Here is a 23,371-nt window from a genome sequence, read left to right on the forward strand (position 1 = left end):
CCTTTTAGTTGTGGATTGAATTAGATTGTAATAGATTTATTTGTGTATGATGAAAAGATTGTTAGAACGAACCATACCCACTTTAATTTTGCTTTTATCTTTAAATTTACTGCATAATTCACAAAAACTTTCCTTTCATACATTAGAATTCTTGCACTTTTAATTTAAGATTTGTATACCTAAATATTGATTCGCTTGGGTTTGTCCCGAAAACTTATCTTTTAAATAGTTTGTTGATATATAATTTGGGTTATAAATACCTTTCATTGGAGGGTTCTTAACCCATTTGCATTTCTTATCTTTTTTTACAACACCCTTGCATTTTCAAAACAATCACTAAAAGGCAAAAGTCTATTATAATTGACTTGCTATAAAGGATAAATATTATCCATTTTGCTATTTTTAACCATTTATTCATTTAAGCAAATCATGACTTTAATATGTATGAATTTTGTTGATACTTTCTAACTATGACAATGTAGTCATCGAGCTTATGTAGTCATTGAACTTTCAAATGAGATTTCTTACCTTAACAACACTTATAAATTGATTACAAGATCAAATGCAATTATAAACTATAAAAACTAACATGATATAAAAACAGTTACACTTTAGTTAAACAAAAAGACTAAAGCTATTACAAGTTTAAAAATGGGGTGTTTTCAAAAATATAAAAAAGCGGCAAAATATTTAAATCGATAGAACAATTTCAAAAACGGAAAAAACCTATAGGTCCACCGTGTAAAATACCAAAAATATCCCGTCAACCACGTCGTCAACAACGCGCGTATAATATATTTGCGATCGTTTAGATTTCGTTATTGTTTTTTACGCAATCGTTTAGATATGACTACAATTTATCTTTTCAATTCTATCATTTAATTTTGTTACACGATCGTTTAATTTGATTATCGTTCAGATTTGGTCATTTAGATTTGAGGACCCAAATCTTCAAATCTAAATGATTTAAAAAAAAAAAAAAATTGGTACACGATTTTTTTAATTCTTTTGGTACACGGCGATGATTTTTTTTTTACACGATCATTTACTTTTTTTTGTATGGTAGTTTACATTTGGCTACTTCAATCCAAATGATTTTTTTTTTTTCAAATTCTTCATGCACGATCTTTTATTTTTTATACGATCGTTTAATTTAGTTACGTAATTTGGTTACACGTTTAGTAATTTGGTTACGTTTAAATTTGGTTACACGTTTAGATTTGGTACCCCAAATCTTTTTTTTTGTACCCCAAATCTTTTTTTTTTTCAAAATTTGGTACACGATTTTTTTAATTCTTTTATTACACGATGTTTAGAGAATGATTTAAGTTTTTTATACGATTGACTACTTAAATCTAAATGATTTTTTTCAAGATTCTTTATACACGATCTTTTATTTTTTTTACACAATCGTTTACTTTTTTTTTAACGATCATTTGGCTTTTTTATACTATCGTTTACATTTGACTATTCCAATCAAAATGATTCTTTTATCTAAATGATTCTTTTTTCAAGATTCTTTATAGACGATCTTTTGTTTTTATACACGGTTGTTTATTTTTTTACACGATAGTTTATATTTGACTACTCCAATCTAAAAGATTTTTTTCAAGATCCTCTATAAACGATCATTTAGATTTTGCTATTTTCTTTTTACAGTCATCTAAATTAGGTTAACCAAATATAAATGACGTAAAAAAAGAAAGACGAGGGAAAGAAATCGAAACAAGAGGAAAATAAAAGAAACAAATTAAACGATGTAAATAAATAATTAAAAAATAAGAAAGATGATAGAAAGAAATCGTAGAAAAGAAATAATAAGAGGAAGATGAAAGAAATCGCAAGAGAAAAACAATTTTATAGCAAGAAAGATGAAAGAAATCACAGCAGCAAGACGATTTTAGCGCGAGGAAGAGAAAAATATAGAATGACAAATCTGAAATATTTAAAAATGACTAACTTTATGGACTTTGTTACGCGGGCCGTAAATAGTTTGGTATTTTGTTTTCCCATTAAAAATCTAAATTATTGAGTAAGTTTTAATTTAGAGACAAAGATTGTGACTTCATCAAAGTTCAAAATAGTTTAGAGAGAATTTAATCACATAAATGACATAAAATATAATATAAGTAGAAAACAAAACTGGGGCCTTTCTCATTTCTTATTAGAAGTTAAATTCCAGTAGCTTGAAAAATATTTCAAAAGGAAACAACAAAATCACAAGACAAGCTAAGGTGGGGAGGAGGAAGTAATGGACATATAAATTATAAGATAGAGAAAATCAATAATGTTGGACAACCAACCAACCTAAGTCTCCAAGTAGTGCAGAGAACATCAACATCATCATCATTTCAGGCATATAATTTAGAGAGGTCTTCGGAGAAAGCCTTTCTAATTACATCTCTTTTAAGCTTGAGAGCTGCAGTAACCAGTCCAGATTCTGGTGTCCATGGATTTGATAGCAATTTTATTTTTGCAGGGATCTCAAACTTCTCTAACCGAGCCTTCTTTGCTTCCTGTCAATACGTATAAAAACATAGTTTCATATCAATTTGGTTCAAGAAACGCATGAGTTTTGAGTGTATCATAAATGGGGGATTTTCAAAATGTTGCCATTTTTCGTTCAAAAAGAAGGTGAGGATTAGGAACTTTGTTGTTTTGGGAGGATTTGGTATTAAATTAACAATAAACTTCATACTTGCAGGACTGAACCCTTGCGCCATGGGTGCAAGCACTCTAGCCGCTAAAGTGGAAAGTCGGTTTGGTTTTATGGGTTTCAAAGCAAACCAAGAACTTATCCAAACCGGTCGGTTTTATAAATAAGGGATTAAACCGATGTCCAAGAAAAAACAAAACTAACGGATTGATTTTTATTTGGTTCAATTTTTGATTGGTTTGGTTAATGGTAGATTCAGTTTTTGGTATTTTATTTTATTTTTATTCTAATTAATTATTTATTTATTTATTTTTATGTTTACATTTGTGTTTTGAATTGGCCTTTTAAGCTACTTCCAAATTGACATATGGTCTAGGACATTTTTATTCTTTTTCTTGTCACTTTTCTAAACATACATGCTCCACAACAATTGGATTCTTTTTTTTTTCTAAACAACAAAAATACATGCACCTTACTAAATAAAATACTATCTGATACGTAATGTTAGAGTTTGGTTCACTTTTGATTGGTTTTTCAATAAAAAACCGATATGAACCGAGACCTTTTGGTTTTCTCCAAATACAAGCCAAGATGTCCAATTTGATACTAAAACCAAACCAAACCAAATGAGTAGGTTGGTTTAGTTTTCCGGTTTTTTGTCGCACTCCTCCACAAAATGCGAAGTGGGTGTTTTAGTCGTTTTGGGAAGATGATAAGTAAATGAAGAACCAAAGGTCAAAAGCATGTTGGAATTGGATAAGAAAAAAAACCAAATTTATGGCAGAAAACCGATACCTTTATAAGTGATGCATGAACTTCCTTTACTACTTCTTCTTTACGACAGAGTTCAGCGAAGTCACTTGTGTCAATTCCTTGCTTAGAAGCCCATCCTTCTACTGCATGTTGAGAGGCCACAACAAGAGCAACACAGAAACTATGAAATGGATCAGCGTGTAGCATAATATTGTCAACATACGGGCTCACACTGAGTGCAGCTTCTACCTGTAGGGAAACAATAAACATTAGTTTGGAAAGCTAAAAACATGGATATAAAAATAAACTAGGTAATCTTGCATGTCATGCCTTCCCCAAAGAAACATATTCTCCATGTTGAAGTTTGACTATATCCTTTTTACGGTCAATGATTTCAAGGCAACCATCAGCGTGAAATTGCCCTATGTCGCCAGTGTAGAACCACCGCATTCCCCTCTCATCAACCTTTGCAACAAAAAGACATTCCATCATTTGCAAATTTGAGAAAATAATACTATATGGATCAACAATGAGACTTTACCTTGTATGATTCTTTAGTTTTTTCTTCATTTTTGAAATATCCAAGTGTAACATTTGGACCACCAATTACAATTTCTCCCCGTGGCCTTGGCAAATCACTAGTTAAGTATCCACCTTCGGGCCAATCAATCAACTGAGAGGGTAAATAAATAACTTAAAGTTGATCACTAGAGAACAAATGCAAAAAAGATAATCATAGAAAAACATCCAAGAGAATTATCATTGAATAGGGAAAAGGGTAGATGCAAAAACTAAATATAGTGGCTCTTGGTCTACTCAGTAACCTCAAAGCTAGCAGGCTGTTATTCAAGGTTGATTATTTTGTTTAATCACTTTTTCCAAGTCTCCATTGCTGGACGTAATACATCCATGATTCATTGATTCATCAGGCAAGTGAATTTCAAATGATAAATACAACAAGCTAACTATTTTTGCCCAAGGCCTTCTTGGCCTTATGTAGTTCTCGTTTAGATGCACAGCATACTTGTAGTTGTAAGTAACCCAGTAACCCATTCAAATACCTACACTTGTAAACAGATAATTGAACGTTCAATAAGGGATCAGTAGACAAGGATGCATATATACCTTAACAAATGAGCAAGGAAGTGGGGCTCCTACCCTACCAACAGTCAAGTCATCAAACTCAGAGAATGTTCCACCAGCACAAGTTTCAGTAAGACCGTAACCCTGACCTATTGGAGCACTGAAAATAGGATGCCATGAGATACTTATGCAAGATGGCAACTGCAATACTAATTCCCGCAGACATGCATTCATGGAAAAATGGACCATTAACCTAGTTTAAATATCTATTATTGGTTGTAGGATTGTAGCATATTGGCCAACTAGTCAAGTCAACTACCAAACTATATCAGGGACATGTAGCATAGGATTCATCAGCACTTTTATTGTCAATAATCCTTGATAGTTTTAACAGCAGATATAATTGGATCAATAAAATTAAATGACAATTAGAAAAATATATACGAGGCTCAAACCTCATGAAATAGTTTAAAACCCTAAACGCATTTAGGCAAGCACATTCTTTGGTATCAGTTGTGTAATTTATATCCAGATTGGATATCGAATGGTCCGTAGGCATCTGAAATTTAGAAATCCAGCAGTAAAGCTTCATTTGTTCTTAGATAATTGTCTGTATGATAGACACATCAACTCTGAGAGTAAAAGTCCGTCATTCATAAGATTTCCATGTCATACCTACCTGAGACAGATGTTGATGAATCTTTGGGTATCCCCAGAAAGGGGTGCCCCTCCAGACAACAAAAATCGAAGGCGACCTCCAAGAATTGCTTGTACCTTTCTAAACACAAGAAAGTTCCACAAAAGCTTTTCCAGACCCCAAGCCCCAAACCAACTACCATTCATGGCAGATAACCTACGAGAATATGCCAAATCAAATAATTTCTTTGCCAATCCACCTGTCCCATTCACCTGAAATCAGAAAATTCACTATTTTTTTAATTCTCCAACAAACGGGTAAAGAATGCACGAGTGTTCAAATAAATGCAATACGAACAAAAATGTGCACGCAAAATTGACAAACCTTTTTAAGAACCCCTTCTCGAACACGATCTAAAATTGCTGGGACAGCAGTCATTACTGTTGGCACAAGAGCAGTTGCATCACCCTTTGTCCCTCGTTTAATCTTGTTAGACGTGTCAGTAAGTGTCAAAGGAGACCCATATCCAATAGCACATCCAACACCAGCCATTACGTTCTACAAGTAAAACAAATATAAAATATAAGAATTAGTCATAAAGCAGCAAAGAGAAATGTAAATTTGCATTTTACTAAACAGTAACATAAGCTACCAAAATTATGAAACCAAAAGAATACACACCTCTGCTGCTAACTCAAGGATATGAGCCATGGGTAAGTATGCAAGATAGGTATCCTTCTTCCCCAGACCAGGAACTATAGTCATGACAGCAGAAACTGTGGCCAAGACATTTGCATGCGTCATCATCACACCCTGTGACACGGCCATTATAAATACATTATCCAAATCAGTTCCAGAACATCAAAGAAATGTAAAACAAAATAGTCAACTACAAAACAAGTGGATGAAGTGGAAAAACAACACAGAAACACACATTATCAAAGATAACATTTCAAGATATATTAAGGTTTCAAATTTCCTATGTACAGAGAGAATACTCACAGCAGAAGCGTAGGAAATGTAATGCATATAACACAACATCAAAGCTTGGGAAAATGATCAATCATAAAGCCTAAAAGATAGTTTAATTAGAGGGGTAATAAAAATGAAACTTGAGTGAGGTATAGGCAAGCCAAACGTGTGTGTACGTAAACACATATGTATGTTTGAGCTGATGTACATACATGCATGTGTGTACACAAGTACCTACAAACAAACATAGATGTTTCCCACCTTGGGTAATCCAGTACTTCCACTCGTATACATTATAACTGCAATGTCAGCTGACATGGGTAACTCAGCACCCACGTTACATTCTTGGCCAAGCAATTGAACTTTAGCAAATGAGGTAATTTTCCAGTCCCCATTCGGCTCAGAATTTATAATGCTTTGAGGAATCTCATCCATACATATCACATTCTTCACTGTCTTAAGCTGTCCACTGATACCTAACAGCTTACTTAACTCTTTGTGGCCACATATCACAGTCGTGACTTCTGTCTGGAGATGAAAAGAAGAGCATATATCAGGTATAAATAATCAAAAGAGCTCAATGCTTGGTAAGATGTTTTAATTTTAGGATCCTGCAAGCAGATAACCAAGAAAACAAATTGAGCATGAAGGAAAAAGGGGATCAAATTTGAGAGCAAAAACATGTTTAAATAAACACTGGGCTTGCTTCCTGATCCAATTTCAAAAAATTTAGGTAGGAATAGTGTATAGAGAGAGAGAGAACCTCGTTCAACGAGTGACATAATGCCTCTTCCCCTAAAGATGCATATATAGTTACAACAGTGATATTGCGCCTAAAGCATCCCTGGTACATGTAAACACACAGGTCATATTATAGAATTACGATAAATGTTTAGCGATACTATTTCGAGAAAATTGGCCTTGCAAAAGTTAGAGCTCAGATAAACTAATGTATAATAAAACATATCGACAATAACAAGTATCAAAACGTATACACAAATCAAACATGAAAGAGAAAAACCTGCAAAGCAATAAACCATTCTTCTCTAGTGTCAGCAAAGATTGCTGCACGTTCTCCCTTATTATGCCCAATTTGCACTAAACCAGAAGCAAAGCTACACACAGCTTCAAATGCTTGACCATATGTGAGCCACTCGTAGTCACCCAAATGAACCTTCTCAAAGGATCTACCATCAGCAGTTACTTCAGTTTCTTTTTCAATCAATTTGCGGGTTCCAAGCAAGCGTCTATCTTGGTGCTGCTTGCAAGAATACTCAAAGAGTTCTGCAAGAGTAAAAATGCCTTCCCATGCTGTCTCCACAGGCTCAGTACATTTACTATTCCGAACAGCAAACCCAGGATCCCCACCAGCATCAACTGGCAATCCCCTTTTCTTTGTTTTTTTGGAATTTCGGAAGAAAAGTGTAACTACAAGAGGTACGAGAACACCAACGATGTATGCACTCATTTCTTGAATACTTCAGAGGCACCAAGTGTAACTAAAAATGAACAGAAAAAACAGCTAAATTAATTCATCAAGATCATTAATTAACCTGCATGAAGACTCGATCCGTAATTGTTGATAAATAAGTAATAACAACGAAAATAAACCAATCAACTAAACCCAAATAAATTTTCTCATACTCAGAAGTTTAACAGTTTTCCTCCATAAACTAGCTATTTCCTTATACACTTTCCCAAATTCCATCCAAAACAGCAACAGAAGAGTCTCGAGAAAATATCACAAACGAAGAAAACAAAACAACCCAAAAAAATGATTCATAGAGGAAAAATAAAACAAAAACAAGAAATACAAAACAAAAAAAAAAAAAAAATCGGAATCAAACATTCAAACCTTGAGCTTCTTCCAGGCGATGCAAACGAACAAGAAATCAATAAGAGACAAAAATCTAGAGATTGGGCATTGAAAAAGAATCAAGATCCAGAAAAGAGAAAGCGTGGGAAAAAGGAGAAGGCAAGTGGTGATAGTAATATCCGTGTAAAGAGGAAGGAAGAGATCAAAATTAGGATTGAAAAGGGAATCAGGCGGAGGCGTCAATGCAGGAAGAGATGGAAGTTTCAGCCAAAGAGAACGAATGAGATTAAGTTTAAATAAAAATTTTGAAGGAATGATTGCGATTGGAAGACAGAAGAAGTAATGGGTTTGGGTTTAGCGTTAAGGAAGATGGGAATGGGAGTTTGGGTTCGGAACTGGAAGACACTGACTGGTGGGAGTGGGAAGGGAAAAATGGGAACCAAGGGATACGAAACGTGAAGTGTTTATTATTTCTATATATTTTTCTATTTGAATCCTCACCCTTCATCTCACTTATCTGACTCATTCCAATTATGTTTTGTATTTTCTTTTTTCTTTTTAATTTATTTTTTCATATCTACGTAACCTTTTATTTTTTAGTATAATGAAATTGAAGAAAAAGGACTAAAGAAGTTAAGATTTCAACCATCCAAATTTTGGAAAGTCTAAAATGACAAGTATAAGAAGTTAAAAGACATGTATAACAAAGTTACATCAACAATCGATAGAAAAAGAAGCCTTGAATCAAACTATTTTTATGTAAATCGTAAAGATTTTTAATAGATTTTTTAGTACAATGTATCTCATTTTTAATCCATGACATTTATGATTGAGTTATATTCGATTTATCTTAATCTCAAGCTTGAGTGATCCTCCATTGTGGTTTTATTATTTGTTTCCTTTGTAGTAGTCTGTAAGAGTGATTTTGTTGTTGGTGAGTCTGCTTCTCATGTTTAAAGTTTAGTTTTTTGACTCTCACATTTAAAAAAAACTTGCTTGCTTCTAGGGGAATGCTACCTTTTGTATTAATTCTTTGTAGATTTCCTGTGGACGAAACTAATACGCTATTAGTTAACTACATATATCTGTATATCAATCTTTACATATTGTTATTGCTTAATTGTTGATTTTGTAACAATTATTGTTGTACTACAAAAAATTAAGTTCAACTTGAAATTTGAGTATTTAATTTTTAAAATGTTATAATTTTATTATTGTGATTTGAATTTTATTTCATTTTAGTTCTTAAATTTTAAAGTTTATACTTTGGCCCTCAATTTCTTTTTAAATACTAATTATTAGTATCTGGTGTTAATGTTTTTATCAATTAATTAAAATAGTTATTTTAAATTTAAATTTAAATCTATTAGGTGATATGAAATTATGAAATAAATTTCTATATTAATTAATTGACATGAAACTAGAGTAGATAATAACCATACGAATTTTTCTATTTTTTAAAACTTAGAAACTACATTAAAAATCTAATTTTGCTAAATTTTGTTAATAGTTTAGTTCATCTTATTATATTTGAAAATGTTTTAGCATTAGTTAACCTCATTTTTATTTTAATATTAGTTCAAAGTGGATAATTATTTATGAAATTGATCAAAATTAGATTTGGCTTAATTTACAAGTTTACTTTCAAAAGTTTTAGACTGGTGTCTATTTACTTTTTATTCTTTAATTTTGATAAATATTTAATACGTGTTGAGATTTAGTATGCATAGTTCATGAATTTGCAAGATTGTAAATTGAATGTAGAAGTTCCTTGTCTTCTGAAATTTGATCATGTGTTGCATTTCAAATTTTCAAGGTTGCATACAAGTTTATAAATTAAATCCAACTACCTATATAATTAGTTTTACTATTCAAATGGTGATTAATTAATTCTAATTAAATATCTACAAATAAAATACTTCGATAATAGTCCCAAAGAAAAGTTTATGGTCTTTATGGGGTCTATTTGGTTAGAAAAATTAATTAATTCAATTTAGTTATTAGTTTTTGTTTGCAATCATTTATGAACAATTTGCGTCTTAGTATAGAAAGTGATTTTATTTTGACAAGCTCCAATAAACTTACTTATCAAGTGAATGACATGTTTAAATGATAATTCTAGAACATTTGGACATTTCTTCTCTTTAAATTGAATCTAGCTCCAAAATTTTCTGAAATCTCTTGATTAGAAAGTGTTACGATGCAAATGAGGTTCAAGTCTTTGTTGATGACATTCGTGACATCCTCTCTCAAGACTCTGTTATTGACTTCTCTATACCTATCTGTAGGTGTAAATTACGTCTCCATGCACTAGTAAATTTTACTTTTCTACAATGTGGCTTGAAGACCTATCCACATGGATGGACTAAGTTTTTTTTATGTCATTTTTAATTCTTAATGTCTGTTTTTGGCGTTTGTGTTCTCCTTCCTTATTCGAATATATATATATATATATATATATATATATATATATATAATTAATAAGATTATGATTATTTAGATCAATATATAAGAGTAATTAATTATTTGGAATAGAGTAATAATAGAAGGAGGAGGTTTCCTAGATTGACTTTTATTATTTAAACCAATAATGATTAAGGACAAATTATGAGACTTAAATGAAAAGAAATAATAATAATAATAATGGAAAGGAAAATTTTCAACTTTCCACATTTGTTGTTTCACAATTGGAAAGATGTCCCTAACCAATTAATATTCATGCATTTCCTTATCTCATCTCAACCCCCCGCTTGCACGTGCCAATCACGTGCGGCCAAATGGTAGCTCCTGCCCCTCCATTACTTAACTCATCTTTATTCAATTTTTTAGCATAAAAACATTGAAAATCTTTCTACCATTACAAAATGTATCTTAAATATGATCCATATTTATTTTAATTTTTTCAAATATTTACGGTATGATACTTCTATTACATACATTTAGAAGTACATGGAGTAGATTTAAATTATGCCTTCTTACCATGTAATTTAAGATTTATCGTTGTCCGTTCAATATTTTAGAGGTCATTAAGCTCCTGAAAAAAAAAGATATCCTTTTTTAAAATGAACTATTATTATTATTATTATTATCTTTCAATGATTATAGTGATATTATGACTTATTCTCACTTCTCTCGAAGAAAAAATAAAATTGTTCGTGTTATTACAACTTTGAATTGAAAGTCGTTTCTTAAATGGAATATTTGTTTTTATTTAAATAATTATATTAATATAAGAGAAATAAAGTCGATGACCGTGATTTGAGAGTCATTCTTTAATTGATTAGAAAGAGTAGTTAGGTGTATATTATTGGTTAAAGAAATGAAAATGTAAATGAGGTCATGGGAGTACTTGGAACAAAATAAAAACAAATAGCCACATGTAAGAAAATATGAATACAATAATTCCAATTGGGCAACTCTCTGCATTGGCCAAATTTTGAAACATGTCACTCTTTCAACCCCCTTTCTTGATCTCTTTAGCTCATTTTATTATATTGTTTTGTTTTACACATTACATCTAAATAAAATAAGATACAAAAGTTACCAATGTAGTCCTCTAAGTGCATCTGATAGTGGTGCATGAGTCTTCTAAACGTGTTCCTTTAGTTTTGAGTTTTTTTGAAGTAGATATATTTGATATTTATTTATTTTTTTCAAAATGTGTTTTTTTTCTCTAAATTTTTAAAAGATTTCTTAATTTTCTTTTTTTTTTTAACTATGTTATATAACTATAAGACATTCGAAATTAAAAAATTAATTTGAGCCCAAGAGGTAGATCAAATATACCTATTCTAACATATTTAAGGACAAAAAATTGCATATATTCTTTGAAACTTATGGACTAAACTATGTTATATAACTACAAATTTATTTTGCAGTTTAAATTTAATGACGGTGAATCGACTTATAAATTTTAAAATAAATATACAATGTCTAAAGTAGTTAGCGATGAGTATTAAAAATATGTTTGATAAGGAATCTCAAAAATAAAAATTAAAAAACAATTAGATCAATAGAAATAAAGTTGCTTTTTCATATTTTAAAGTATATTTTTTGTAACATCTTCCTGAATTGAATTCTAATTTAATCAATTATTTAAAATGTGTTTATATTATATCTATAATAAGATTAGTTTTAGTCATCCATTAAATTTAGGTTTATATATATATTCGTGAGCATCTGCACCAGCTTACATACATCTCGACTAATCGAGACAACCCGCCTAATCTATCACGTCGTGGTTCAATTCATTCTATGTGATGGAACAAATATGTAGCCACCTAGACGTTCTACGCGAGATTCTCTGCGAAGTAACGTGTAGAACACCTAGTGAGCGAAATTAAAAGACAACGCGAGGAAATAAGACGCGAGATGTGGAGAGTAAATGATGAAAATTTCATTCATACTTCAAAGACGAGTATATTTGGTACTTCTTACAACATTTGTTACGAAACTACAAGACATGACTCACAACAACAATCATACTCCTCTCGTCTAGCTACTATGTGCTATGCAAGTTAACAGTAACCACAATGAAAATGAAGTGATTAAGGAGGCACAATAGGCGATCATGTTGGATTTTTATGTCCTAAAACTCGTAGGTAGTAAATATAATCCATTGATTGTTATTAATAAAGTGTTATTATTACAATTTCAATAAGTGTAATTGATTATATTATTAGTTTTCTATTAATAACCTAAATTCAATAAACTAACATCATAAGTTGTTTGATGAATCTTGAACAACATACAAAGGTCAATGTTCGAGATCAGTTTAAAGGGTCTATAGTATAAGAATAAGGTTGGGTATCTTATCCTATGCAACACTATATTGATACGGCTCACTTTGTATTTGATACAAACGCAATGATCGAACGAGTTCGTGTAGGTGACATGCGAGTGAGGGTATCGTATACAATGAGTTTGCATAAAACCAGGCCACGAAATAGTAACCACTAGATGTAACTCCGTTAACTAGTTGGATTTCTATTTCATTAGGATGACCTAGGTAACTTAGTTTTAATCCTGAGTGTATTATGAACTCTTGTTCGCAAGAGATTGTCCTTTGATTTGTACGGGTGAGAGTGGTCAGATTGTCGATTCAATATACTTATCATTTTGGAGACAAGATCGAGAGAGGAGCTGGGAACATAATCACGCAAGATGGAATTCACTCATTCCCGACTTTAGGGTAAGTAGATAAGTGTTCTATTAAATAGTGACTTCGGAACTTAAACAAAGGGTCCTACCCTCTCTATGGCATGAGAGGGAATGGTTGGACCATAAACAAATTGTTCATTATAGGAGCAATGGTATTTAAGGACTATAAGTAACATAGGGGTAAAACGGTAATTTCACCCGGCTGGTGTTATAAACACTTGTGAAGGATAAATTTACTGGTATTGGTCTATATCCATAGACACATAAATATATCTATAGTGAGAAGAGTTCAGTTTTGAGTTTTTAGTAGAGTGTACACACAGTTAACGAATACTAATTAATGTGGTTAATGAGTTTAGTCAATTAATCTCATATCGTTGTAACTTTTGATCTACGGGTCCATTAAGCCCTCTTCCTAACTCGCAAAGGATAATGAGATTTAATTGTATCGGTTGTAATTTGAAATATTCAAATTTACTTTGAGAATTAATATAATGTATGATGATACATTATAATATAAAGTTTATATTTTAATTAGATACATTATAATATAAAGTTTATATTTTAATTAAATTTTATTATATAAATTAAATTTTTGATATGATTTAAAAATTAATTTATGAGAGAATAAAATATTTGAATGAATTCCAATATTAATTTAATGTAAATTAGATTCATATTAAAACTAGGGAAATTTTCATAAATATAACAAAATACTAAAATATTTACGACCCAGGTAACAAATCGTATAAAATTAGTCCTTTTTTAAATATTTCAAGTTTGCCCTTCCATATTTTTTCTTCTCCTTGTTATTTTTTATCATCTTTATTCCTTTACTCTTCTTTTTTTCTCTGCGATTTCTTTCCACCTTTCTTCTTTTTCTCTTCTTTTTTTACGTCGTTTAGATTTGGGTAACCAAATCTGATTTCTTTCTATCGTCTTTCTTCTTTTTCTCCTTTTTTCTTCGTTGCGTGCATTGTTTTTGTTCTTTTTGAAAATATCATGTATAAAGAATCTTGAAGAAAATCGTTTAGTCAAATCTAAACGATCGTGTACCAAATTTTGAAAAAAAATCGTTTAGCCAAATTTAGACGATCGTGTACCAAATTTTTTTTAAAAAAATCGTTTAGCGACAAAATATAAATGATTGTATAACCAAATTAAATGATAGAATTGAAAAAATAAATCATTTAATTTTGGCTATTCAAATCTAAATGATCATATACCAAACAATAATCAATTCTACAAATATATTACACACGTTACCAAATACATTACGCACGTTGTTGATAGAACATTTTTGGTATTTTCCATTGTGGGCTTGTGGGCTTTTTCCGTTTTTAAAATTGTTTTATATAGTGAAAATATTTTGTTGCTTTGTTATATTTTTGAAAAGATCTCTTAAAACTATAATATGAATCTAATTCATATTAAAACTATATATTACGAGAGAAATTTATATTTGAATATGATTTAAATTTGGATTAAATTAAATATAAGACATTTAATTTAGAAATTAATTAATTAGAGAATTAATTAATAGTTTAGTTTAATTTGATTGAATTAAATTAATTAAGTTAAACCTATAGATTATGCGAAAGATATTTATTTAAATATGATTTAAATGTATTAATTAAATTTTATTTAATTATTTATTTATTTTAATTTAATTTTGTCGATATTTTTGTCAAAAAGAATTAATGAGATTTTTTTAATTATTACTTAAAAATTAGTTATTAGTTTTAAATTCAAAAAAATAGAAGATCTTCCACATTATTACATCTTTTATTAATATATTTTTTAGATTTGATTGAGGAAGCTATATATATTTTCGGAAGCTAAAGATTTCACTTTAATGAAGCTGATTTATTATTCTTCAACCGAAAAATAAAGAACACAGTTATGTTGATCGATTGATGAAGTATTTGATAAGTAATATGAACGAAGAAACAATTTATACTGAACAGACGCCGAACTCCGAGGAACCTTGAGATTGTCTTCAAGAAGATTCATTCATGAATTCAGGAAAGTCTGAATCCTTTAAGTTCTATATTGCTTAAAGAAAATCATTAAAGTAAGAAGAAAGTTCCGTATTGTATTGACAATTGGTTGACTTCATTGAATCTTAATAATATTACTTATCAGAGCTAAAAGAGAAAAAAGCTCCCTAGACATAGGTGACATTCACCGAAATGGGTTACCAAAGCTCTATGTGTTATTTACTTTAGAATTAGCTAAAGGATAGTTTGATTATCTCATGCCTTTTTTAAATTTAATTTATTTTAATTAAATTAATAACTTCCTTAATGAGGGAGTTATTTAGGGAACGTGGGTGGTTTTCCTACGTATCCTAAAATCTCTCTAACTCCCTCTTCTTTGAGATAAGGTCGCAAGGGTGAAAGACATCAGAATTCTGGGAAAGTGCGTACACAAAGATTCTTTATGTAAGAAAAACCCTCTCTAAAAAATTCTCTTCCAATTTTGGTTCCCACAAACCAAAATCTCAACCCAGAAAATATGGAGGTTTTCAAGTGGTAGTGTCTCCAATTTTAGTAATTTGTTGATCCAAAGTCGTCAACGTGTGTAAGTATTCTACTGTAATTCTCTGTAATTTAATTCTAGAAGCATCCTAGTTTTGATTGGGCAGCTAGGTCAAATCAATCACCGGCTTCCTAACACATGGGTCACGTCATTGCCTCTTGGTGAGGTAGCTCAATTCCCTTACTACCTATCGTGTAATCCCTTCACGTAGAGGTCCTCTATCGTATAACCGCTTCACGAATCACATTTTTCTCTTATGAATCTTTTCACATTGTATTTCAAGCGATCCAACGCCTTGTATAACCACCCACTAAATATTAGTTGATTATAAACTATCATTAATTCATAAAATAAATAAATAAATAAATAAATAAACTAATATTTATTAGTTTTAGTCACCCACTGAATATTAGTTGTTTTTTTTATATAAACTATCATTAATTTATTTAAAAAACATTTTAAACGACAAAAATTATAAAAATATTTACAAATACAGAAAAATATCACGATTAGAATGAGATAGATCATGATAAATCAAGATAAACCAATATCTTTATCTGATATGATATAGATAGACGATCACAATTCATAGATTGTGTTAGTTTCTTATATTTTATAAATATTTTTGTTCATTTTACTATATTTGAAAATAGTCCAAATTAAAAAGTTGTATAATTATTTTTAGTTTACAATACATCACATATTACATATTAAAAAACAAAAATGGAGTTTATAACTTATTTAACATAGTGAACTTAAAATTTTGAAAATGAAAATATAAATACAAAATATGAAAACATTTCCAAAATAGAATATGAGTTGGTTAAGGTTTAATCACTCCGCCTTTAATGCATAATATACCTATTTTCATTGTAGCAGAGATGAGTCAATAAAATGCTACATCTAATTGGTTTGGATTTTAATGTGCATCATGCGATAGTACCTACATTCCCTATCATTCTTAAACATATATAGCACCATTTTCTCTTGTGTCAAATTAAAGAAAAAAGGACAGGTTATTAGCTCACCTACAAATTTCACATGTAAAATAAATGCAACCTTTCGAATTTAACCAAAATCATTACCTTGTTTAAGAAATTGAAAAGTCACTACTTCAAGAGAGTCCTCCCGTTAAGAAGCATTCTTTTAAATCCTACAATATTTTCCCTCTTAGTAAAATAACATATGTGTTTTACATCATTTATAATAGGAATAGGTTGAGTTATAAGTTAGGAAAATTTAGAGGTTTAACCTAATATAGATTCTTTCTTTTATAATTGTCTTAATTTAAACATTTTTTCGTTAATAAGATACGAATTTGATTTAGGGTTAATTTTTAAAAAATCATTACCACAGATTTCATTGTATTTAATTATAATTAAAGAGTCAACATCGATTATTATTTTTTTAGAAAACTACTCATTATTTAATATTTTATTTATTTGATTTCATTTAATGTATATTTTAACTAAATATGGAATATATACCATACAATTAGATTAATTGTTATTTGTTCAATAAAAACATATCTTTGCATTTTTTTTACTTTTGTTTTCATTGTCTATCAATTTCCATTCTCCATCATTTTTTTCCTTTGGACTCTGTCATTATTATTTTGTCATGTCATTCGATTGGGCTACATGGATATGTTGTTTTTGTTAGAAAGTAAGGTCGATCAGATTAATTGCTGTGCCGTGACGAACCACTGCCCTGAAAGCGAGTTTGGCTAACCATGGTGCTAATCGTTATGCCGATTGCTCCCCAAGGTTAACACAGCTTCCCAGTACTAACGTGCACTCGTAAGCAAAGGGAATAGAAACAAATGGCTTATGTAAATGCTTAGAACGCAGGGTATGAAAGCGAGAGGAAGAGATGAGGAGGTTGGAGTGAATATGTTTTTGTTGTGTGAATATGGAATGAGTTCTCTCCAATTTATAGAGGGGCAAAGAAAGCAGTGCGTGGAGGAGAATGATTGGAGCGAAGATCGTAAAAATCTGGTAGAGAGTGAACGTCGGACAAGCACGTTTCACGACGAACGTTGAATTATGCGAACATGCGCCACGTCCGTCGGACACCTTGACTATGTAAATAAATTACACGTGTTCTGGCTGCCAACGCAAAAAATAAAAGAAAAATTGAAATAAAATTATATTCCTATTTTTCACGCAAGCGCGGTTGCCCAAGCCTGAGCCCGTTCATCCGTCCAATCGGATGGACGGCGGCGACAACGCGTGTGTGGGACAGGGTTATACTATCTCCACTTACTTAGTTTGTAGTCCCCTTTCAAGACTTGAGTTTCAAGATTTATCAATGTGGGACAAAATTTGTTGCTTTGCTATTTGGGTCAAACCCAATGAGTCATTTCCAATAATCCCTCACAAATGACTGTAGCAGCAAAGTTTCTGGGTAGGCGAAGAAGAATGAGATTTGTTCTGAGCATAGAAGAGATATTAAGCTTAGGCACCAATATCCGAAGATTTGAATTGATGCGTAGTGAAGTAAGGCAACAACCTTGTTTAGAGGGAGTGAATTATATCTTGAACTCCTTGTAACACTTGGTTGAGACCCTTACGACACGCTCTATCTCTAGAAAAAGCTTTTGTTTTTGCAATATAAAATTGTGCCTTTCTGGCCATGCACATAGACCGAACCTCGAGTCGTCGTGAGAGCTCTAGAAAGATACCTTTAAACTCTTTCATAGAAGGCGGCCCCACCTTCACTATCACGTTATATGCTCCATCAAGTTTGCCAAGTCAAACCACTCAAAAAGAGCTATGGAGACTTTAATATTATCCATACCGACTATGGACTCAAAAAGGTTTTGGATCATTCATCTAGTCCATTTAAGGACTGTCCACACAATGGGCTATAGACCATCAAGTCTGTCGCAACAGACCACCCAATAAGAGGCTATGGACCATCAAGTCTATCGCAATAGACCACCCAATTATCAAGTTCTATGGATCTCCGAAGGGCTTTAGGCCCATGTTCACAGAGGAATCTAGGACCGCTTTCCTTGTAAGTTCTTTGGTTAAAGGATCAGCCAAGTTCTTCTTAGATCGAACAAATTCCAAGGAAATGGTTCCTTCCTTTAACAGTTGTTTTACTATTGCATACCTAAGACGTATGTGTCTACTTTTACCATTATAAACACTGTTCTTGGCAGTACATATCGCAGCTTGCGAATCACACTGTATGGACACAGGTACAAATGTCCCCCATAATGGTACATCTCCTAGTAGATTTTTTATCCACTCAGTCTCCTGTCCTGACAACTCTAATGCTATAAACTCGGATTCCATCGTGGATCTAGCTATACAAGTCTGTTTTGCAGACTTCCAAGATAGTGCTCCACCTCTGAGTAAAATTACATACCCACTAGTGGAGTTAACCTCATCATTATCTGTGACCCAGTTAGCATCACAATATCCTTCTAGTACGGCAGGAAATTTGTTGAAGTGTAAACAGTAATCTATCATCCCTTTAAGATATCTCAATAGATGGCGTAAGACATCCCAGTGGTATCTATCAGGATTATGTGTATATCTACTCAATCTACTGACAACATATGCAATATCAAGTCTAGTGTAATTCATTAAATACATCACACTACCTATGATCTTTGCATATTTAGGTTGAGACACACTATCTCCTTTATTCTTCTTAAGATGTTTACTAGCGTCAAAGGGAGTGAGATGTTTACTAGCGTCAAAGGGAGTGAGATGTTTACTAGCGTCAAAGGGAGTTCTCATTGGAGAAACATCAAAGGAATCAAACTTCTATAGTATTTTCTCCACGTAGTGAGATTGACATAGAGACATACTAGATTTGTTTTTCCTGATTTTAACACCTAGGATTATGTCTGCTTCTCCTAGGTCTTTCATTTCAAAGTGTGCTAAGAGAAATAACTTAGTATCAGTTATAAACTCCATGTTTGTTCCAAAGATTAACATGTCATCAACATATAAACATATTAATATGCAATAAGCTCCAAACACCTTTGAATAAACACACATGTCTGAAGAATTTACTTTAAATCCATTGTTTATCAACGTATTATTAAACTTTTCATACCACTGCTTGGGAGCTTGCTTAAGACCGTATAGGGATTTTCTCAGTTTACACATTTTGTTTTCTTGCCCAGAAATTTTAAAGCCTTCTGGTTGTGTCATATAAATTTCTTCTTCTAAGTCACCATTTAAAAAAGCAGTTTTTACGTCCATTTGGTGAATAAGAAGGCTATGTATTGCGACTAATGCAATCAATGCCCTAATTGTGGTTATCTTAGTTACAGGGGAATATGTGTCAAAATAATCAATGCCTTGTTTCTGGGTATACCCTACTACCACTAATCTGGCCTTGTATCTTTCCATTGATCCATTTGATTTTGTTTTTCTTTTGAAGATCCACTTACATCTAATTGGCTTGTTTCCCATAGGAAGGTCCACTAGGTCCCATGTATGATTCATGACCAGTGAATTCAGTTCACTTTTAATGGTCTCTTTCCACATGCTTGACTCTACAGAGTTCAGCGTTTCTTGGTAAGTTTTAGGGTCCTCATCTATTAAGTACAAGTTTTTGAAGTTACAGTCAATTTCATCACGCCTTTTCACTATGAAAGTGCTTAGGAAATCTGGATCGAAACTTTTCTCAGTTCTCTGTCTTTTACTTCTCCTAAGTTCTAATTCACATCTTAGGTTTGAAATATTAACAGTTTCAGAAACAGGTGTTTCACTAACGCTTGAGGGGTTTTCAGGATCATGCATTCTTTTAGATAAGCTAGGAGCAGACAATGATTGCTTTAGCGGAAATACATGCTCAAAGAATTCTGCATCTCTAGATTCGTTTATAGTTTTATCATTTAAACACATAAACCTATATGCAACACTATTTTGAGCATACCCGATAAATATACAGTCAAAGGTTTTAGACCCTACCGTAGATTTCTTCAATGCAGGAAATGATACCTTAGCCAAGCATCCCAGACCTTCAAGCAGGAAAGATTTGGTGCATGTTTTTTCCAGAGTTCGTAGGGAGTTTTGTCTACCCTTTTGTGGGGAATCCTATTAAGAACAAAACACACAGACAACACGGCTTCTCCCCACATATAATCAGATAGACTAGAGCTTAATAACATGGCATTCATCATTTCTTTAAGAGTTCTATTTTTCCGTTCTGCTATGCCATTTTGTTGTTGTGAGTAAGGAGCAGTAAATTCATGGATAATACCATTTGACTCACAAAAGTCTTTAGAGTTTTATCAGAATACTCACCACCTCTATCTGATCTTAATCTTTTTATCTTTTTTCCTAACTGATTTTCAGATTCTGCCTTAAATTTTAAAAACATACTACCAGCTTCATCTTTTGTTTTTATCAAGTATATCTTAGTAAATCTAGAGTAATCATCAACAAAAGATACATAGTAGTTTTTACCATCTCTACTAGTAGTGGTTCTAAAATCGGCTAGATCCGAGTGAATTAATTCTAGCAGATCAATAGTTCTAGATTCAACTGGTTTGAAAGGTTTCTTATGGAATTTACTTTCTACACAAATGGGGAATTTACCAGTTTCATGCGACTCAGAAGTATTAATAAGTCTTAAGTCTTTAAGTTTCCTAATTGATGCAAAGTTCACATGTCCTAGTCTACCATGCCATAAGTTAACAGATTCAATCACGTAGGCATAACTAGAATCATTTGCATTCATGGAAATTGTGTTTAGCACAAACAGACCATTAGACAGATACCCCTTACCGACAAAATCTCCGTTTTTGGTAAGGACAACTTTGTCACCTTCCAGTACAATTTTAAGCCCGGCCCGATTCAACAAACTCCGAGACACCAGGTTCCTACGTAGGGAAGGGACATATAGAACATTACTTAGTGACAAAGTTTTTCCAGAAGTTAACTTTAAAATAACCTTCCCTTTCCTGATTACTCCTGCAGTGGCTGAGTTTTCCATGAACACGCATTCTCCATCGACAGTGTTTTCGTAGTCATGGAGAAGTTCTCGATTGGTGTAGAAGTGTCTCGAGGCTTCAGTATCGAGAATCCAATCCGTCTTATTTTCTATCAGATTAGCCTCTACTATGGTTGCTATGATCTCCCTGTCTTATTCTGCTAGATTGGCTTGAGGTGTTGGTTTCTTACTTGGTCTCCCTTTCCTTTGGTTACATTGATATGATTTGTGTCCTTCCTTTCCGCACACGTAACAGACCAGCTTTTTCTTCTTAATTTATCTCCTAGGAGCCTTGAACTGTCTTTTCTTTGAGTTTTTCCTCTTATGCCATTTTTCCTGCTTGGTTCTGTCTTTGTTTATAATAGACGATTCGACTAGGTTAGCATTAACTGAATTTAAATTTTTGGAGGCTAACTTATCTTTCAGTCTGTTGGCTTCTTCCGTGCGCATGTGACTGATGAGTTCCTGAAGCTTCAGATCCTTCTTCTTGTGCTTGAGGTGATTACGATAGCCATTCCATGATGGAAGAAACTTTCCAACAGTACATTTGCTTGAAGTACTTCGCACATCTTCATGCCTTCAGATAGGACGTTCGTTACCAGGTTCTCGTATTCATGTATTTGTTCCACGACTGGCTTGTCGTCAGTGATCTAGAATTACATCCATTTTCCAACCACATATTTCTTTCGTCCAACATCATCTCCTCTATATCGTGATTCTAGGGTGCTCCAGATGTCCTTGGCAGATTTTTAGGCTACGAACAGGTCGAACATCGAGTCTGACATATGGTTTAACATATGTCCACGAACGATCTTGTTATCCTTTGCATATTTTTCGAGATCGATCATTTGGTCCTTCTTTACTTGATCAACGACAGCGACAGTAGCTGGAGGTCCTGTAGATGATTCTAGATCAGAAGATGTTGAAGTGGTAGCTGGGGGATCAGAGGACGGCAGATCTGTAGTGAGGACATAATCAACTTCTAGTTGCTCAAAGAAGATCAACAATTTTTGGGACCAACGACGATAGTTCGTTCCATCAAGTGGCTCAAGTTTAGACAGGTCAGGTAGAATTTTGTTGGAGGTCTTGATCGACATAATTTGCTTTCAAATTGTTAGAAAAAAAGGTCGATCAGATTAATTGCTGTGCCGTGACGAACCACTGCCTTGAAAGCAAGTTCGGCTGACTGTGGTGCTAATCGTTATGTCGGTTGCTCCCTAAGGTTAACACAACTTTCCAGTACTAATGTGCACTCGTAAGCAAAGGGAATAAAAACAAAGGGCTTATGTAAATGCTCAGAACTCAGGGTATGAAAACGAGAGGAAGAGAGGAGGAGGTTGGAGTGAATATGTTTTTGTTGTGTGAATGATGGAATGAGTTCTCTCCAATTTATAGAGGGGCGAAGAAAGTAGTGTGTGGAGGAGAACGATTATCAGCAAGAAGAGGATGCGAGCGAAGATTGTAAAAATCTGGCAGAGAGTGAACGTCGGACAAGCTCGTTTCACGACGAACGTTGAATTACGCAAATGTGCACTACGTTCGTCGGACGCCTTGATTGTGTAAATAAATTACACATGTCTTGTTGCCAACACAAAAAATAAAAGAAAAATAGAAATAAAATTATATTCCTATTTTTCGCGCAAGCGCGGTTGCCTAAGCCCGAGCCCGCTCGCCGTCCGACCGGACGAACAGCGACGACGCGCGTGTGGGACAGGGTTATACTATCACCACTTACTCAGTTTGTGGTCCCCTTTCAAGACTTGAGTTTCAAGATTTTTCAATGTGGGATAAA

At 32.6% G+C, this 23,371-nt stretch overlaps 1 protein-coding gene across 1 annotated transcript; it reads right to left on the reverse strand.

Moving 5' to 3' along the window:
- Positions 1-2,126: 2,126 nt before the first annotated feature.
- LOC103487586 (long chain acyl-CoA synthetase 9, chloroplastic) lies at positions 2,127-8,404 on the reverse strand. The gene is made up of 12 exons (XM_008445932.3): positions 7,957-8,404; positions 7,123-7,600; positions 6,865-6,945; positions 6,363-6,629; positions 5,811-5,942; positions 5,514-5,687; positions 5,172-5,401; positions 4,535-4,652; positions 3,951-4,082; positions 3,740-3,874; positions 3,452-3,658; positions 2,127-2,516 (listed from the first exon to the last, which is right to left on the reverse strand). The coding sequence occupies exons 2-12, from the start codon at positions 7,567-7,569 to the stop codon at positions 2,352-2,354; spliced, it is 2,088 nt and encodes a 695-aa protein (XP_008444154.1). The 5' UTR covers positions 7,570-7,600; positions 7,957-8,404; the 3' UTR covers positions 2,127-2,351.
- Positions 8,405-23,371: the final 14,967 nt, after the last annotated feature.

Source organism: Cucumis melo, chromosome 7 (assembly GCF_025177605.1).
Source record: "Cucumis melo cultivar AY chromosome 7, USDA_Cmelo_AY_1.0, whole genome shotgun sequence".
NCBI lineage: Eukaryota > Viridiplantae > Streptophyta > Magnoliopsida > Cucurbitales > Cucurbitaceae > Cucumis > Cucumis melo.